Below are 19174 nucleotides of genomic sequence, written 5' to 3'. Positions count from 1 at the left end.
CAAAACAGATTTTAAAACTTAGTCATTGGGAACTGAGGGGGGCTCTGAACCTTGTAGGATCAGGTCCTGGATGCAGAATTTGAGTACTACCCACTGAACCTATCAGTCTAGTGATTAGAGTCACAGTTTAAACAGGCAATCTGGATGAAGACATTTACTATGAAAAAGGAAAAAGACAATCTAACACTGTCTCTTGTTTTACAGAGCCAAATTTTCAAAGAGACTTCTATCCAGCCTCCAAATTTGCATCTGTAACTTTGTGAGCAAAATTATTTTTGTGCTAAATAATCTGAATTTGTACAAGCAAGTGACACAGGTGAGGAAAAAGACATCTAGCCCCTCTATTATTTACATGATTTATATATGCAAAACTGTAGGTGTTTGTTCAGAGGCTCTTTCTGAAAATCTCGTTACCTTAACATCAGTAAACAGCAATATGATATGTTTTCCCCATTTCTGTGATCTGTTTAACAGATTTTTGCAGCTACTGCATAGATTCTAGGAACTCATTTGTTGGTTTTACCCTATTTTAAAGCTGCAAACAGATTTTTTTTTCTGCACACTTAGAACAACTGTTTAATTTTGGGTTGCCAATTTTCAAACATTTTTGTACATTCTGGCTGTTAAAGCAAAAAAGAGTCAGTAAAACGTATGATAAATTAACAGGCTACTCACAAGAGCAATCACTTATCCTCAACTTTAGCAGACATGGTGCCAGACGTTTACAGGAATTTAATCAAAATTCTCATCAAAAATGAAATGAGTGGATTTTACAGAAAGTTTAATTAGAGTGGTCAAACCACCTAGTGTGACTTGCTTGATTTGATTAAAGTAATAAGGAGCATGTTTAATGAGAAATGCATTAATTCATTCAAATAAGTGGCTTTATCAGAGGTGCTAAACAGAGTGTTTGTGTGTGTGTGAGAATGTGTGTGTGTGTCTGTCTGTGTGTGAAAAAGAAGTTATAATACAAGTAATTGGCTGAGGTGGAACTAAAGACTATGCTATAATTGCATGGTCTCAGCTGCATTCTACCAGTTGGATTTAGAGAACACGCACCCTGATTGAAGAGATAGGGTCTATGATTTAAAAAACACAACACAGGTCTTTAGTTTCATTCCCTTGCTGAGATCTCCCTGTCATTCTTTCGAATGGGGGGGAATTCAGAAAATTTAGTAGGGATCACAGTGACAGATCGAGTTAGTAGCTAGTTAGTAATTAACTAGATAAGTAACTGTAGAAACTCAAACACAATCTCTACCATAAAATGAAGCAGTTTGCATTCACTTTTATTTTTCGTTATCTTCCCTCTGACCCGGTGACATTTTAGGGAGTCTTTGTTCAATCCACTGGAAAGGGATTTATTTGGCTATCCCCATTCTGGAGTGGTGATATTTTGTTCCTGGAGCAGAATAGTGTTTACCTATGAACCCCAGATGGCTTGTGATGGGAGGTCTGTGGTGAAACCTCTAAGCAGGAAACTACAATTCCCCATTGCCCTCTCCCCACTGAACATCTTCTTTCCCCTGGCTAGGTAGAAGGAAAGACCCTGGCCCATGAAATGACAAGGCACTTCTGGCAGGAGAAAATGATTCCCATTAGCTGCATTCCCACTGCACTTCCCTTTCTCCTGGCCATGTAAGAGGAAGGACCCACCCCAGGAAGTGATTGGGCACTCTCGGAAAACAGCAGTCACATTGTGAGCCTGGAGCTGGAAAGCAGCCAGGACCTCGCAGGAAATGCATGTAGAGCTGCGTGTGGAACAGGCTGTGACTGCTGGACATGACAGCTGGGTGCAGGTCTGTATGAGAAATATGAGTAGAGGTCTACTTGAATCGTTGGGGTCTACTTAAATTCCATGCCACCTTTACTTCTCTTCTGCTGCTGCTGGCGGGCAGTGCTGTCTTCAGAGATGGGCGCATGGGCAGCAGCCACTGTTCTCTGCTCTGCCTTCAGAGCTGGGTGACTGGAGATCAGATTTCACAGGGGAGACCAGATTTCATGGTCCATGATGCAATTTTCATGGCTGCGAATTTGGTAGATCCCCTACTTATGAGGGAGTAGCGGTGGCTGGGCAGGGAGCTAGTGCAAAGGGGCCCCAGGGAGAGACACACCATTAAGCGATTCTGGCCTGGAAACCCACAACTTTCATTTCCTTGAACAGAGACTAGACTGGAGAAGGAACCCCAGGCTATAGCTCTGAAGAGCCATAATTCTTGATTGGGCTGCCGCAGGGGGCCCAACCAGAACTGCTATTGCTCATCTTGAACTGTAACTGATTAACCCTCTGTACCCAGGATATTTGCAAGCTTCCCTTTTCCTGCTAGCCCTTTCACTTCGCCTAGGTCTAGCTGCTGAAGCACCTTCAGGGCTTGCCTTTGAGTGGTGTTACACCTGGCAGGCTACTGGTGCCTGAGGGGTTTGGTGTCAGGGCTTTCTCCCCCATCTGGCTTTATTTGACCCTCTTCCCTGGTGTGTATCATGTGTCCCTCTCCCTGTCCTTTGCCCAGCACTTCATGACTCCCACTGTACCCCTCATCCTCTTGTTCTACCCCTTTGCTTCCACCCCTACTGCTGTTCTGTAAAGTGACTCCTGTTACACCTCCCGACTTCCACTACTGGCCTGTCTCTCCTCTTGTGCCTCCCTTACATTGTTGCCCCTTTGATTTCTGTTCTACTCACTTCCCTTTATTTTGCCCCCAACCTGGTATTCCTGGGGTGTCTCCCCTGCTTCAGGGAGGGATCTGTTAGTTCTAGGGGAGAGAAATGTGGGAGAAGGTGTAAGGCTGAGTGAAGACTGCAATTGCACAGTTAACATGAACCCCTGCAGTGGGCCAAATTCTGCCTTCTGACCTGCGAGTGACTCCTAGCGAAGTCAATGGATGTTCGGCTCCTTTGAAAATCAGTGACCTTCAGATAGAGCCTAAATATGAATTTAGTTTCTGAGGTTTGCCAGGTTGGAAAGTTTTGGCCAAGATGTTTCAAAAATAGGTTGAAACAGAGGATTGATGTCTGAGATTTTAAAAGCTGTCCCTGGGGATTAAATTGAATGGGAGATGAGTGGCTCTATCCCCTGCACTGCTCTGAAAAACTCAACCTTGGGGATTACTTTTGAGGCCTCCCTTTAAACCACCATGAGATGGGCTCACAACAAAATCTGAGGATGTTTGGAATGTGCTCATATCTGAACTGTATGGCTGACCTCTGTCTCTATCCAGACCGGAATCTCAACTTTGCAGCTCAGGTTCTTCTCTAGTAACAAATGGCTTTAAGTCTATTACTAGCCTAAATCTTAACTTCCAAAAAATTCTGTTCAGATTTTATTCTGATTGTGCAGAGAATAGGTGCATAGTTTGGATTGGACAAACCTCAATCACGACTTCTAAGAAGAGGGGATAAGATAAGAATGACATGCTATATGAATAGGTTTCAGGTCTATTGCTCAATGCACGTGACAGTTATATGCCTTTCTCTCCCTCAGAAGGAGAAGAACAAGCCTCTAAGATTCCAATTTATCATTTTAATCATCACTTCCTCTTCCACACTTTTTTTTGCAAGGACTATCAGTTTTCTGCAATACTTTGCATTACTGAAATATATAGTTAGTTTATAGATTATTGTCCATAAAGATCAAATAATCATATGGCTTTTATTTTCCCTCAGACAAAGTCAGTAACTTTAAGCTTTATATGTTTGGATGAATTTACAAATATTTTAGAAAACAACACAGTATAACTGGGCCTGTATAGTTTTAATGTGGAATCTTACCAGAAATCTATCAACAAAAATGTACGGACATTTGGATTCCTTTTTGAGTTTTTTTAAAAAGTTCCAAAATCCCATTGCATTAAGCCCTGATGAGGAACACATTTTGAGGTAACATAGATCTTTCACTAAATTTGCCAATATACTGTAGGTTTTCTTTCCCTTACAAAAGTAGTAACTCGGGTTGCAAGTAAAAAAGTATTATACTGGTCATGTATCATGGAACATTCAGTATTAGTTGGGAATTCATTTTTTGGAAACAGATACTTAAATTTCACATCCAGGGCAGAATTCAATGCCCTTCTTCTCTTTATTGAAAGACATCAGGAAGATACTCAAGAGAGAGGATTAAGAGGGGATTTTAAAACTCACATTCCTCATCTTTGTGAAACTAGTATTTATCTGTGAACCTGAGCACATGTCATATTTACCAAGTTTCCTTCAGCACACTCAGGAGATCTCCAAACATGGCATTATTGTGTACGCAGTAAATGTTTATCCCATGCATGTCTGTTACTATGGAGCGACTTAGTGAATTTAGAAAAAAAAAATTCTGCAAATCCAGGAGAAAGCTAAACTCCTCACCTCTCTTGCTGTTCAAACACAAGCCACAGTTTGCTTCCAGGCAGAGTTTATCAGTAGACTCTGCTATGGTGTCCAGTGAACAACTCTCAGAGTTGATATATGGGAACTGTTTTCAAAGGGCAAACTCTGGGTGAAAGCAAAATATTTGTTAAGAGTCTAAAAGGCTGAGAATGTTTAAAGCCCTGGCTTTCATTAGCAACACGTTTAAGGCGCAGACATTGAAATATTGTTTCCAGTGTTGATTCCTAGAAGCTTGAATCTACAATGTATCAATCACATACTACAATGAGTCATATTTAATCCAGTTCTCTGTTTCACTGAACCATGGCAATGCAATTTTCTGAAAGAAATGGAGATGTTTACAGAACTGTTAACAGCTCCTACCATTTACATGTCAGTGTTCTATTATGCTTCCATCACCAGCATCCAAGGCTTGTACCTCATAAAACTTCTTCCATGTAATTAGACAGATAGTTTCTGACTTGGCCACCTGGCTGTGAAGCCTGTCTCTCTCCAATAATGTCTTTCTATGCTATTTCAAATCTGTAAGATTCAGACACCAACCAAGTAAAGTGCCAGAAGGTAGAAATGTAACAGATTAACAGCAAAACTCATTTCTCACATGCAAGTGGATAATGCTACAGTATAACCAATGAACAGATTTTAAAAAGTATGAAAATAGTTGTAGATGTGGATGCCCAGTGCTTACATGATAAAATGCTGTTTCTGCCTCTCATAGAAAACCTGGTGAGCAAAAGCATCTCTTGATGTTTGTCCTTTACTTCCCTTATTTAAACGTTGGGATGGGGGACCGTTGACACCTATAGAGGATTGTTTCTACATCTTTTTCTATAACCGTTAGCTAGGAAAAACCTTAGTCTATAAATGCAGACAAGATACAGGCTCAGCAAACTTGTTAAACATGAGAGTTTGACAGATTAACCAGGAAAAGTATCACATCTCTCCTCACACACACAAGAGGCATTAATCAAAAATATATGGTCTTAGCAAGGATGTTCGGTGGAAACAGAAGAAGAAAATAAGTCAGATATCATTCAAGATTTTCAAAAAGGTACGCTGCTTCCCCCATTGCTAAATTACACCAGAGAAGGCAATTACCTTTTCATTTTTCCTCTCCTCTGCTTTGCAGGAGGTGTTGGTTGGGCTGGAAGTCACCAAGCCACTGATCGGCCCATTTCCTGCCTCTCCGTTCAAGTTGGCCGCACTGACATTTGGAGGAGTAATGGCTGCTGCTGCTGAAGTGAGAGGAATGATGGGCCTGGCACACTGTGCTCCAGGAATAACCTGGACAGGGGACTGGTGGGCATGTTGTGGAGAAGCCATGGAGTGTGACCTAACCACAGTGGCTGGGAGACGGGATGGAGAGTTCTGGGTTCTCAGTGGTGAGACGGTTGCCGTGGGCCGCTCCGGTACCTGGGCAGAGGGGTGTGCTACTGAAGAATAACAGGAGGTAAGCACAGCAAAGAATGAAGCTTGTTAGTACTGATACAGATCAAAGTAACAGATAATTTTATTTACTTTATGATAAACGTACTTTACTCCCTAGTGTTAGACTGTCCACAGGAGAGGTAAAAGTTTAACATCAGAATGTATTGTATTGGAAGAAGAGCGGGGCAAAATTTTTCATCCAAACCTATTTTTGCTGAAAAATGCAGATTCAGATCAACCAAAACATTGTGCGAATTTGTGTCAACTTTGGCAAATTGTTTCAGTCAAAGAAAATATTTCAGTAATGTCTAAATCAATCGTTTTGACTTTTATAAAAATGACACTTTTTGGTTTTCTGGGCTATAGTCATAAGGGCACCATTCACAAAAAGGAGGAGGTTGTGGTGCTGCCAGCCTCCCTTGAACCCAACATCCCCGTGCATCGGGCACTCACTTAGGACATAGGAGACAGGTTTGCATTCCCACTCTGGAGCAGGGACTTGAACCCAGGTGAGTGTCCTAACCACCAGGCTACTGGCTCTTCTGATGTAGTTTTCTCTCATTCTATCCTGCTGAAGCTGTTCCGCTTTGTATAAAATACCTGAATTGTCATTAGACCCCAGACCGAGAGCATGAGAGTGACCTTATAGCCCACGGTTAGAGTGCTCGGCTGGGAATGGGGACAGGTCCCTGCCCCATTGAAAATTTCAGTATTTTATACAAAGTGGAACAGCTTCGAGAGAGTGAAAGAGACCTACCCTAGGATAGCCTGTAGGTGGCTAGTGCATTCACCTGAGCATGGGGAAACCCGAATTTACATCTCCATTCCAGAGTGGGGATTCAAACTTAGGTCTCCTGTCTCTCACCTGCCGGGTGAGTGCCCTAGCCACTGGGCTTTCAGGTATAAGAGTGTGTGGGGAGGAGGGGGACAGCACCACTACTGACAAAAAATGTGGGGTTTGGATCAAATAGATTTTTTTCTCCAATTTTTCAGAACTGCCAGTGAATCAAAAAATCAGTTCTTCACATGGCTCTACCTGAAAGTATTTTCCTCATATAAAACACACAGTGTTTTAAAATAGGGACAAAGAGTCCTGTGGCACCTTATAGACTAACAGAAGTATTGCAGCATAAGCTTTCATAAGCTTTCATGGGTGAATATGAAAGCGTCACCCACGAAAGCTTATGCTCCAATACTTCTGTTAGTCTATAAGGTGCCACAGGACAATTTGTTGCTTTTTACAGATCCAGACTAACATGGCTACCCCTCTAGTGTTTTAAAATAAAAACCCACAATTCCTACCACATCTTGTAAACAGCCCACTGAGTGTACTGTTGACCTCTACAATCATTGAGTGTCCATGGTATTTACTCTTCAAGGTAAACACAAATATACTCCATTTTAAAAATAAATTCCTACTTCACTCTAATAGTTACTGTTAACTCTTTGATCATTTCTGGAGCTCCTAACTGTTAAACTTACATCAGCAGGGACTAATTTAGATTATGAAAACTGATCTTGTATTTTTGAAATGTGATTTAAAGAAACCAAAAACTGTACAATATTTTAGGCTTAACAAAATGTATCGGCACTTTAAAAAAAAGAATAGCAAATTACTATGCTGTTCAAGACAAGTTAAGTAGTGCCAATCATTAAAGCATGTTTGAGATCAGCTTTGTTTCTGTCAGGCAAGTCCTAAAGGGACTATGCAAAACCACTTAGTTTTCCTTCCCCAGATAGGTGAACTCCACTTTACCTCAGCAGATCACCACCAAGAACCAGGGAACTACTGCTCATCTATATAACAATAACTACAACACACTGACTATCAATGCCAGCCCTCCCAGGATCCAGGAAATTATAGAATGCTTCATGTGTCAAAAAGTATAGCACAGAGCTCCAGTTTCATTTCCATGCCTAAGTCTTTTCTGATCTCCAGGCGGGTTTGTTGCTTTGTACAGTGGAGAAGAATAGGCCAGAGTTAAGCATTCCCAACACTTAAAAAATTCAGTAATTCTCTTAAAATTCCCTTTCTTAAGAATACTTTTTATGCAGCATTAAAACCAATCTGTGGAGTTCTGTCATGGGATATTACTGACCAGCATTATTCTAGTAAAATTCAAAAAAGGATTTTCTATTAATATCTGTCAGAACAGCACCTGCTCTTACATCGCTAGGGTTTAAAATGGCAAAGGGCATCATCCCCATGCTCAGCGTAGCAACTGATCACCATCTGAGATCATGAAGCAATTCCACCCTAATCTTATTCCCATGTTATACACACAACACTGGATGCCTATTGAGATTTTTTTTAACCTCTTCTTGAAGCATCAGATATTACCCACCTTTGGAAGACAATCAACTAGATGGACACCTGTGCTAGATGGACCCCTAATATATTCCAGTACAGCAACTCCAATGTTGGCATGATTCTCTTTCCCAGTTATTCCCTCATCCAACAGAGTTTCTTTTTATTCATGTTGAATTTAGCAATCCACCAAACTGTCACTTATTTGTCTTGAATTTTTTTGTAACCTTGTCCTCTAGGAAGAGTAAGAGTCCACGAATTCAGATTTTCTCCAGATTGTCATTTTCTTTTTTACTGTCTTCCCTACCTCCAGGGGCGGCTCAATGTTTTTTGCCGCCCCAAGCACAGCAGTCAGGCGGCCTTCGGTGGCGTGTCTGCAGGTGATCTGCCGGTCCCGTGCCTTCGGCATGCCTGCTGCTGAATTGCCACCGAAACCGCGGAACCAGCGGACCTCCCACAGGCATGCCGCCGAAGGCTGCCTGACTGCCGACCTCACAGCGACCAGTGGGCTGCCCCCCACGGCTTGCCGCCTCAGGCACGTGCTTGCTGCGCTGGTGCCTGGAGCCGCCCCTGCTACTCGATCACCCAACAACATGTAATGAAATATATGGGCCATCTCCAAATTCAGGTTAGAAATGGGTATTATTGATTTACTCCCACCTAACTCATCCCCTCCCAATCTTTGTGTACAAATTGTATTTGTGGGTAGGCTAATCGAGTGGCACTCTCGTTTGGGATTTGTGTAATGTGCAAGTCCTGCTACAAGAAATCAAATCTTGTAGCCCTCTACAAGCATAAGGTCAGTGTTCAAGGTCTGAAAACATTGTTACAGCCAGATTGGTTCCAAGGTGAAATGGTATTTCTATAGATCTCTGGGATAAGAATACAAATGATAGAACTTCATTGCATGCTGCTACCTCCCTCTAGATTTAAGGTTGATTCAATAGTCATACTGACATGCATTGTTTGTTTAATACAGGCATCAGCGTTTCTAGGCTTGAAGGAAACTGACAGTGCCAAAAACAGCAAAAGAAATGGTCGGAGAAGACTCAGCTGTGAGCAAGGCTTCTACAGTCTATAGCTGTCTTTGCTCTAAACATCTGTGGGTTTGGATTGTGCTGTGTCAATCATTCTATTAATTAGCAATGTTCACTGAAGACTATTTTTGTTCTGGACTGCTCATATTTCATTTTCTGTATTTCGACATTAGTGGATTTGTGAAAAAATTGATTTGTTATTCATGTATATTGCAAGCCAACAAGAGCATGACTTGAATATTGTATAATTTTCTTTTATTGGAAGTACCTTCTTTTTTTTAAGACATAGGATTAAGTTTCTTCACTCTGCAGGACGAGATGCAGAAGAACTCTGTAGGATTTGGGCTACTGGACAGCAGCCTATTTGGCCATTGTGGATTGGTGAAAGAGAAATTGAACTGGAGTATTCCTTACGTCAATGTTGGAAATTCTGCTAATTTTCCCTTTACTTTGTGAATTATATGGGCCAACATATTGTGTCTAATACATTGTTTGTTTTTTTGAGATCTTAAAATAAACCTCAAATACCCATGGAAAGTATGAGAAGCACAAAAAATTAAGTGCCAGGAGAACTATATTTCCTGAGTTATTCTGCTCTGACTACTTTGCATGTCAAGATGTTGGAAGGATATTGAGATGTGGTCTCAAAACCACATGGGACAAGGAGAACGCAGGGAGTGCTGGCAGGTAGCTTCTGAAGGCAGAGGCAGCTACATGGATAGCTGAGAGATGGGAAAGGGAGGGTATAATCTATCTACCTGGGCTAAAATTATCCTGCAACCACATCCTGTCTTAGCTCCATGAGAATACTTCTTTATGGCAGCATGGCCATCTGAAGCAACAGGAACTTCCTAAAAGGTTCCAGAGAGCCAAAGATATATTGTACTGCCAGATCTGTGTAAACTGATGCTAACTTGGTTACTATTACAAGATACATGACACAGTGACATATTTAATGCTACTTTCCAACAAGCACTCCATTCCTGTCTCCTGAGTCTTTCCAAACCGTGAATATGTTTCAAATCATGCATGGTCTGACTACAAGGGCTGCTGGTGACTAGACAAGCAGTGGAGACGAAATCTGGAGAACTTGCTGATCTGTTCATTTGAGGAAGAAGTAAGCACTTACAGAACATTAAGGGAAGGGATAGGGGAAGCAAAGGGACACAAGGAGAACACTATGGCCAGCAGACTTACAGACAAGAAGAAATTGTTTAAATCTATTAGGAACAAAACAAATCATAAAAGAATCATAAGAATGGTACTGGGCCATTATTAGATGGTAATGGTAAAATTATCAATAATAATACACAAAAGAAGACACATTCAATAGATATCTCTATTCTGTATTTGGGGGAAAAACAGGTAATGTATGTGACATTACACACCATATTTTTCATAGAAATATGGTTATGATATGAATATGGCCTAACTAAGATATATTTTATGCAAGATGGGTCTTGTAAGGTATCATTGGAAAGGTTATGATTTACTGAATGTGATTATCCAATTTGTATGCATGTATCATTTCTGTATCTAAAGTTAGGAATATTGGCTATGTAACAATTACAACTGTGTGTGTATTTGGGAGACACCCATCAGCTTTGATGGGCCATTAGGAAGAAACAATCTTTATAGATACAAATATACTATACTTTAAAGATACTAATCTCTCTCCTTCCTGAGAGGCGTCCTGGGATGTAGCTGTGACAGTACTAGGTCAGATGGTCCTGTCACCTGGTACTAAACACTATCTTGGACTTCTAGTGATTTTCCACCAAAAGGAGGGGGAGGTCAAGACTGGGAAACAAAAGATTCCTGCCTTATGTAAATCTTATTTAAGGCTGGGGAGTAAGGCAAACAGGACTCTTCTCAATTTCTTCCTGCCCAAGAAGAAAGTCTACTGAAAGTACCTGAAGAGACAAAGGAACTGAACTGTGGGAAAGGCAAGGGCTGAGTCCAGACTGAGACAGAGGAGTATAGTCTGTAAAGAGAAATAACTGGAACGCTGAGCTAGAAACTATGCATCCTGCCTAATTCAACATTTAGGGTGAGAAATTACATTTTGTAACCTGTTTCTTTAGTGAATCAAGCTTAGTTTGCGTGTTTTGTTTTATTTGCTTAGTAATCTGTTTTGCTCTGTTTGCTATCCCTTATGATCATTTAAAATGTACCTTTTATTGTTAATAACCTTATTTCTTGTTTATAACATAACCCAGTTTGTGCAATCCATATCTGGGGGGGGGGGGGTGACAACAAGCTGTGCATATCTCTCTTCACATTGAGGGAGAGGACGAATTTTTATCAGCTTGTGCTGTGCAGATCTTTCTATACAGCGCAACACAATATTATCTGGGGTTTCCCTCTCCACAGTGGGTGTACATGTGAGTGCTGGGTGAATCCTCTCACACAGATCTGACTGTAGTCTGTGTCTGCAGCTGGCTGTGGTCTTGTCTGGGTGTGTGCTGGAAAGGGGCTTGAGAGCCTGGCACAGCAACCCAGTGCAAGGGAAATCCAGGCTGGCAGGGCCGGAGGGCTGAGTGGGACCCAAGCATATCAAGTGACATCCCAGAAGGTGGGGTCCAATCCGTCACAAAGTAGTCATATATAACAACACTTTCTATTCCGCTAGTTTCTTAGGGAGGATGATAAACTGCAGCTACTAAAGTTAGACATTTCTAAATCAGCAGGTCCAGATAGCTTGCATCCAAGAGTTTTAAAAGAGGTGGGTGAGAAGCTTGCTGGACTGTTAATGTTGGTTTTCAATAAGTCTGGGAACATCACAAAAGTTCCAGAAAACCGGAAGAAAGTTAATGGTGTGCCAAGGATAAACAGGATTACCCAGGTAATTATAGGCTGTCAGTCTGACAGCAATCCCAGGCAAGATAATGGAGCAGCTGATACAGGACTTGATTAATAAAGAATTAAAAGAGGATAATATAATTAATGCCAATCAACATGGGTTTATGGAAAATAAATCATGTCAAACTAACTTGATATATATTTTATGAGATTACTACCTTTATCAGCCAAAGTTGTAGTGTTGATGTACTATACCTAGACTTCAGTGAGGCATTTGACTTGGTACCACATGACATTTTGATTAACAAACTAGAAGATATAAAATTAACATGGCACATACTGTATGGATTAAAAGCTGGTTAACTGATAGGACTCAAAATGTAATTGTAAACAGGGAATCATCATTGAAAAGGTGCATTTTTAATGGGATTCTACAGGGATCAGTTCTTGGCCCTACATTATTTAATATTTTTATTAATGACCTAGAAGAAACAAAGTCTGCACTGATACAGTTTGCAGATGGCAAAAAAATTGTCAGAAGAGTAAATAATGAAAGGCCAGGTCACTAACACAGAGCAATTTGAATTGCTTGGTAAGCTTGGCTGAAGGAAACAGTATGTATTTTAATATGGTCAAATGTCAGTGTATACATGTAGGAACAAAGAACGTAGGCTATATTTGCACAATGGGGGACTCTATCCTTGGAAGCAATGACTATGAAAAAGATTTGGGGGTCACAGTGGATAATCAGCTGAACATGAACTCCATGCGATGCTGTGGCCAAAAGCACAAACAGGGAATCTCGAGTAGGAGTATTTGTCAATGGTGCGACCATTACTAGAATACAGTGTCCCATTTTGGCTGCCCACAATTCAAGAAGGATGTTGATAAATTCGAGAGGGTTCAGAGAAGAGCCACAAGAATGGTTAAAGGATTAGAAAACATGCCTTACGGTGACAGACTCAAAGAGCTCAATCTACTTAGTTTAACAAAGAGATGGTCAAGGAGTGACTACTTTACATTCTAAGTAACTACATAGGGAATGAATATTCAATAATGGGCTCTTTAATCTGCAACGTGATCCAATGGATGGAAGTTGAAGCTAGACAAATTCAGACTGGAAATAAGGAGTATATTTTTAATAGTGAGAGTAATTAATCATTAGAACAATTTACAAAGGATTGTGGTCGATTCTCCATCACTGGCAATTTTCCAATCAAGTTTGGATGTTTTTCTAAAAGATACACTTTAAGAATTATTTAGGGGAAGTTCTATGGCCTGTGTTATATAGGAGGTCAGACTAGATGATCACAATGGTCCCTTCTGGCCTTGGAATCTATCAATCTTCTCTCTGAACTACAAAAAATTAATTATGATAATTAGATTACATTGTAGCGTGACTTCTATGCATGTAAAGAGATGCCACTATGCGTTACAACCAAAGAAATAGAATAAGATTTAGATTCATGGGGATTTGATTACTTGGTCTGTGTTATAAGGAGGTCAGACTAGATGATCATAATGGTCCCTTCTGGCCTTAATCTGAGAATCTATGTTTTAGATTGTAGCATACTTTGTCTAGTCTGTTCTGAATCTAAAATCTTCAGTTGCCAGCATTCCCAGTGCTTGCTTCTCTAGCTCAGTCTTTATAAACACAAGGGCTCAAGTCTCTATAAAATATTAAAAACAAAACATCTTTACATTTTGCCGTAAAGATCTACCATGTAATTTACTTTTAATTCACTCAACATTGCAACTATTGAACATGAGGAAAGCAGCATAAATTCTGCTCCAGAAAACCCGTGCTTTGCATCAAAAAGGAAAACTAGAAACAACACTGGCCCCCTGCTGTGCAAACCTCTTATTCGCATTTCAAAGAGGTGGCACTGTTTTTTGGATATCTTCCTTTACCACCAATGCTGAGTCCTCTTCTGCCTAATATATAACTTTCATCCTTGTAGCCCAGTGAAATGTTTCTTAATTTTAAGTCACATATTACTTGTTTGTGATAAGTGCAGTATTTTTTTTTTTTTGTCAGTAAGCCAACTGGACTTAGAAATGTTAATCTTCTTAGGATGCAGGATGCTTTATTCTCTAAAATAAATTATGTAAATATTTGTAACCACTGTAATCTATTTCAGCTGTGACAACAGCACAATCTGATAAACACAGCATAGTTCCCAGAGATCAATAGAAGTCTGTAAATATTACAAGCAATAAAACATATCCTATTACAGAGGGCTGAGCTTTGACTAAAATGAAAGACTTGCAAAGGAAACTTGTAGGTACAATAGGATTCCAGTGGCTTTTTTCACGAGGGATACAATGTCAAATTCTGAGAAGGTAAGGCAAGAGGCATTAGGGAGACTATACATACCCATCTGCATGGCACTGCGAGTCTGGCTGACCATTTGCTGGGCTGAGTACCTCATGCAGTTATTCATCTGAGGAGACGCTGTTTGTTGTTGGGGATGTGTCTGAGGTGCAGTGATTGGAACAACAGGTCTGACAGCAGTGGCCGTGTTTGTAAGACTTGCACCTCCTGGGTGAACAGCTCCTGGGGGTCCTTTTACTGTCTGAGCCCCGCCTGCTAAGCTATTCCTGGGCTGGCCACCTCCTATAGGCACTCTAAAGAGAAAGGAAGTATAATGTGAAAACTCTGTTAAGACATAGTTACTCGTATACTGCAGTGATTGCCATAAACTACCAGAAGTCCCCTGAAGCGGGACATGATACAAATTAAGGTATTAAAATAAAATGAAGTTTAAGGGTAAGTATTCTATTTTGTTTATATTTCCCAGAAAAATATGTATTTTGGTGGAATTTTGCACCTTCTCCCCTGCTCCGCACATGGGGGATCGCTCAAGTTTGAATGTTCAGCACAAGATACAAATAATATAAGAACAGAAAGATCATCTTTTTTTCTCCATGAACTTGTTTGAAACCCAGAATTACTGCTTCAATTTATTTTAATAGACTTCTACATATTACCAACCAAATCCAGAAGAAACGGATGTCATCAAAATGCTGTTTTGTACAGCATGGCTATGTTTGCAGGTGGCAATGGAAAAATAATTAAAATGAGCCGTGAAGATATTAATGTAGGGCCTGAGCTCCATGCAAATGTATGTGGAATAAAAGATGGGCAGCACCAAATCCCTACAGTATGCCTGTTGAATCAGAATGGTGATGTTCGGGTTTGGACTGGCAGCCTCAAAACCAGCTGGTTTGCTTGGCTTTGGATTTTCACATGAACCATTCACCCAGTTCTAATTCAAAAGAATGATAAGTGAGCCCAGAGGCTAGGTGAGCTCAACTGACCTTACTGGAAGGGAGATCTGTTTAATAGGCAAACAAACAAGCAAACAACCAACCCCCCTACAAAACCCAGCTCTAGCAGCTCACCCACATTGTACACATTTTCCTTCTCTTACCTGCTTGGCCCTGGAAACCCTTTGATTATCCACGTTGTCTGGGCAAGCAGAGAGAAGAGGATGCAGGGCCAAGACTGTTTCTTTATGCAGCCAGCTTAGCAGAGCCCTGTTCCCCTGCTGACCAAGGTCTACACCAGGGGTTCTCAACCTTTTTCTTCTAAGGCCTCTCTCAACATGCTATAAAAGCTCCAGGGCCCAGTGGGGGAGGGAGGAGACTCGGGACTCCGGGCATGGGTGGGCCCTTAGGCATAGACATACTTTGGGCCAGTAGGGCTTGGGCCAGCTCCGTGCAGTAGGATCCAGGGAGGCAGCGCCACCTCCCCCCTCTGACTCCCCTCAGCAGACCACCCAGTCTGTCTGCGCCATGTGTGGTGGGGTTCAGCACCAAAAGTTTGAAAACCACTCAGGGTACAGAGAGGGGGTAGCTAGGAGCTGTGTGCGGGAGGGAGGGTAATGCAGGGTGGAGGGAGGGGTCGCTAGGGGCTGTGTGAGGGCAGGGGGTAGCTCAGGGTGCAGGCAGGGGGTAGCTGGGGCTGTGTGCAGGCGGTGGGGGAGGGGGTAGCTCAGGATGCAGGGAGGGGAGTAGCTAGGGGCTGTGCACCAGGAGGGCTCCCCTATGGTCACTGGTCCCCAAGGGCTCTGCCAGCCACAGAGCTGGGTCCCCCTGCCTGGGTGGCTCTTACTAGCTGCGTGAGCTGAGGAGCAGCAGCCACAACCCCGGGCACCAACAGCAGGCGAGGGAACGAGGAGGTCGCCTGCTCCATGGTGCCAGCCAGAGCAGCAGCTGCCCGCACTGACCGACACTGGCTTCCCCCCTCTGACCTGGCCAAGGGGTGGGGCCTCAGGGCGGGTAGAGGGGGAAGTGTGGGGGGGTGTGGAGCTGCCCTTGGGACTGCTCTGGCACTGCAGGGAGGGGGGGCAATGAGCGCTCGGGGCTTCATCAGCCCCACGGCGGGGGGTGCCGGGGCTCCCAGCTTCACGCCAAAGCTCCTGGCGTCAGCCCTGTGGTGGAGGGCACCAGGGCTCGGGGTTTCAGCCCCATGGCCGGGGGGCACCTGGGCTCAGGGTTCCTGCCACAGGGTCCCGCAGCCCCCCTGAAAGGGCTCGAGGGCCGCAGACCCCCAGTTGAGAACTGCTGGTCTACACTACAGACTTACACCAGTATAACTACATAGCTCAAGGGTGTGAAAATCCATACCCCTGAGCAATGTAGTTGTATCGACCTAACCCCGGGTGTAGAAAGCACTATGTCAACATAGCTACCGCCTCTCGCGGAAGCGTATTAACTACGCTGACCAAAGTTCTCCCATCCGCGTAGTAAAGCAAAGCTGCAGCTTTTTAAGCGTAGACTTGCCCCAAGTCTCATTCTTTCCCTCCCACTGACATAGTAACTGCAGTCAGAAGGGGTGAAAATGCTGTACAGATGCCAGCTCTCTATTTGCTCTTACATGTATAGTGTGTTCTTCTCCGCTAGCCAAGTGCCTGCCCCCTACTTCCCAGCAGTGCTGTGAAACAGAGCAAATGGCTTTGGTGCTATTCTGTTCTCATTGCCCTCCCTTGTCCACCTCACTGCATTGAGCTCCACAAGAGGAGGAGAGAGAAGAGGGTAAAGGGCAGAACATGAGGACATGATACAGGAGGGTGGGGAGAGAACTATTTGGGCTGGAGAAAATGGAAGGGCGAGATGGCAGGAAATCAGACCAGGGGAGAGGAGATAATGGACAGGGCCGGCTTTAGCAGGTGCGGGGCCCCACGCCGGGACGCGAATTGTCTCACGCCCTCCCCCCAAGTCCGCCCCAGCCCCGCCCCATCCCTGGTCCATTGGATCCCTCCCCAAATCCCCGCCCTGGCCTCGCCTCTTTCCCAAGCACGCTGCATTCCTCCCCCTCACCTGTCCCCCTCCCAGGCTTGCGCTGATCAGCTGTATGGCGGCATAAGCGCTGGAGGGAGGGGGGAGAAGCAGGACACGGCTTTTTTTTTTTTTTTTCTGCTCTGCCGGCAGCCCCGGACGGCGCGGGGCCCTCTTAGGCGCGGGGCCCCATTCCAGGGAATAGGCCGAATCGGCTTAAAGCCGGCCCTGATAATGGAGGGGAGCTAAGACTAGGCTGTAGGAGGCTGGATGGGTGAGAGGACTTTAGAGAGAGAAATAGTTTAAGTGTAATAGGACAGAGAGAGGGGAAAGGAGGAGAGGGAGGGGAAACACTGAACATACCATTTAGAGTGAAAGGCCAAACCAGAGAAGAAGATATTAAGTCCTAAAGAAAGAGAGTGAAGGGGGAAAACAAATACAAAGGAATAAGTCTGAGGGAAAGCATGCACACATACTAATGAGAGGATGCAAGACGCTACAGTCAAAAAATGTGAAGACAGGAAGATAAACAAGAGAAGGAAGAAAAATAATAGAAACATAGATTCCTACATTTTTTCACTTTGTATAAAGTTTGCCTATTTATGTTGTTTTGAATCCATCTTCGTGGTGGTATAACTGGGTTTCTTTTAAACTGGAAAATCTTGAACATTTCCCCCACCTTCCAGACAGGGAAGAGGTGACACACTGTCTAGGGTCCTTACCCCCTTTGGGTGCTATGTGTCACCCTCAATGACATTGTGAAAAGTGGACAAGTAGGAAATGAGATTCAGAGAGAGCTGGCTAAATCACCAGCAATAGGCTTGATTCACCAATATAGCAACATGCACGTCTCTGCGCTCAGAAGCAGAGATGCACCCCTGCAGGTTTAATAACACTGCTGGAGAATCCCATAGGAACCCTCCAGCAGAGGGAGCCTGAGAGATACTTGAAATTAGTACATTTCCTGGATACCCTGTCCCTGTTCCCAACTGGCCGTGTACAGCCCTCCACCCTGCCCCCTAGCATGCTCCTTTGTTTTGCTGGTTGAAGGAAAGGAAAACGGGTAAATCAAAGACTGTGACAAATGGGAGAGTTTGTTTATTATAGTATTTTTCTTGCTGTTTTCACTTAAGGTACTGCATATATGAACAGACTGTTTTAATTACACGTTCATTTCTAATGGATCATAAAATTAATCATAGAACTCATGTGGTGCAGAAAGCATTTTTGCCTTTTAGCACTTTTCAGTGTCTTATTCTAGCTATGACATGCTGCATTTAGCAAAGTCTTGCTGATCCGGATCACCAATACCACAGCATGAACCTTTTACTTGTTAAGAGCTAAAGAGTCAAGTACCGCAGGCAGCCAAGTTGCTGTATAAAAATCAGATAAAGAAATTTAGATTAATGAATAATTCAGGCATTACAAAGCTATAGCGTTAATTCTTTTGGCACTGAAATGTAACCTTAGAATGTCAGCTAGATTACAGGTGGGGCAAAGTGAAAACAATGTTACAGTTATTCAGAGAGTCAAACCGATATTTATTTTGTTTTGGTTCAGGTTCTGATTCAGTTGCAGTCAGTGTGTTGGGTTCAATTCTGGTTCAAGTCATCAGAAAAAACCCCAACAATGGTTCAGTTATCAGTTTGAACCAATTTGAATCAAATATCAATGTTAGTGGAAGTAAATTCAAAAAAGAGAATTGAAACTTAAAATTGAAACTATTTTGATTTTTGACCATGTATCTTCAACTTCAAGAGTTTTCCTAGTGTTTTTGTGTTGTCAAATAAACACATTTTTTTTTATGAACAATTTGTTTGATTAAACTAAAATAACATCTCCTAACATTTGCTATGTCATATTGGACTTCTGCGGTCAAGGGGCGGCATTCCAGCTCTTTGGGGGCGTCACTTTTCATGGGGCGGCACTCCGGCTTTTTTTGTGT

At 42.7% G+C, this 19174-nt stretch overlaps 1 protein-coding gene and 1 long non-coding RNA gene across 4 annotated transcripts in view; one reads left to right on the top strand and one right to left on the bottom strand.

Annotated features, from left to right (window-relative positions):
* The window catches only part of SH3RF3 (SH3 domain containing ring finger 3), a 380292-nt gene that overhangs the window by 36063 nt on the left and 325055 nt on the right, over positions 1-19174 (bottom strand). For 2 of the 3 annotated variants that reach the window (XM_008174317.3, XM_042861407.2), the window contains 2 exons: positions 14324-14574; positions 5470-5804 (listed from right to left, as the gene is read on the bottom strand). In XM_008174317.3, coding sequence (XP_008172539.2) covers positions 5470-5804; positions 14324-14574 — 586 coding nt within the window. The remainder of the gene's footprint in view (positions 1-5469; positions 5805-14323; positions 14575-19174) is intronic. The other variant, XM_042861406.2, reaches the window with a different exon arrangement.
* LOC122174786 (uncharacterized) lies at positions 1401-12597 on the top strand. The gene is made up of 3 exons (XR_006177088.2): positions 1401-1799; positions 5501-5821; positions 9087-12597. It is a non-coding gene; the product is annotated as an uncharacterized LOC122174786 (long non-coding RNA).

The sequence above is a fragment of the Chrysemys picta genome, chromosome 1, assembly GCF_011386835.1.
Source record: "Chrysemys picta bellii isolate R12L10 chromosome 1, ASM1138683v2, whole genome shotgun sequence".
NCBI lineage: Eukaryota > Metazoa > Chordata > Testudines > Emydidae > Chrysemys > Chrysemys picta.
This window is presented reverse-complemented; position numbering and strand designations above follow the sequence as displayed.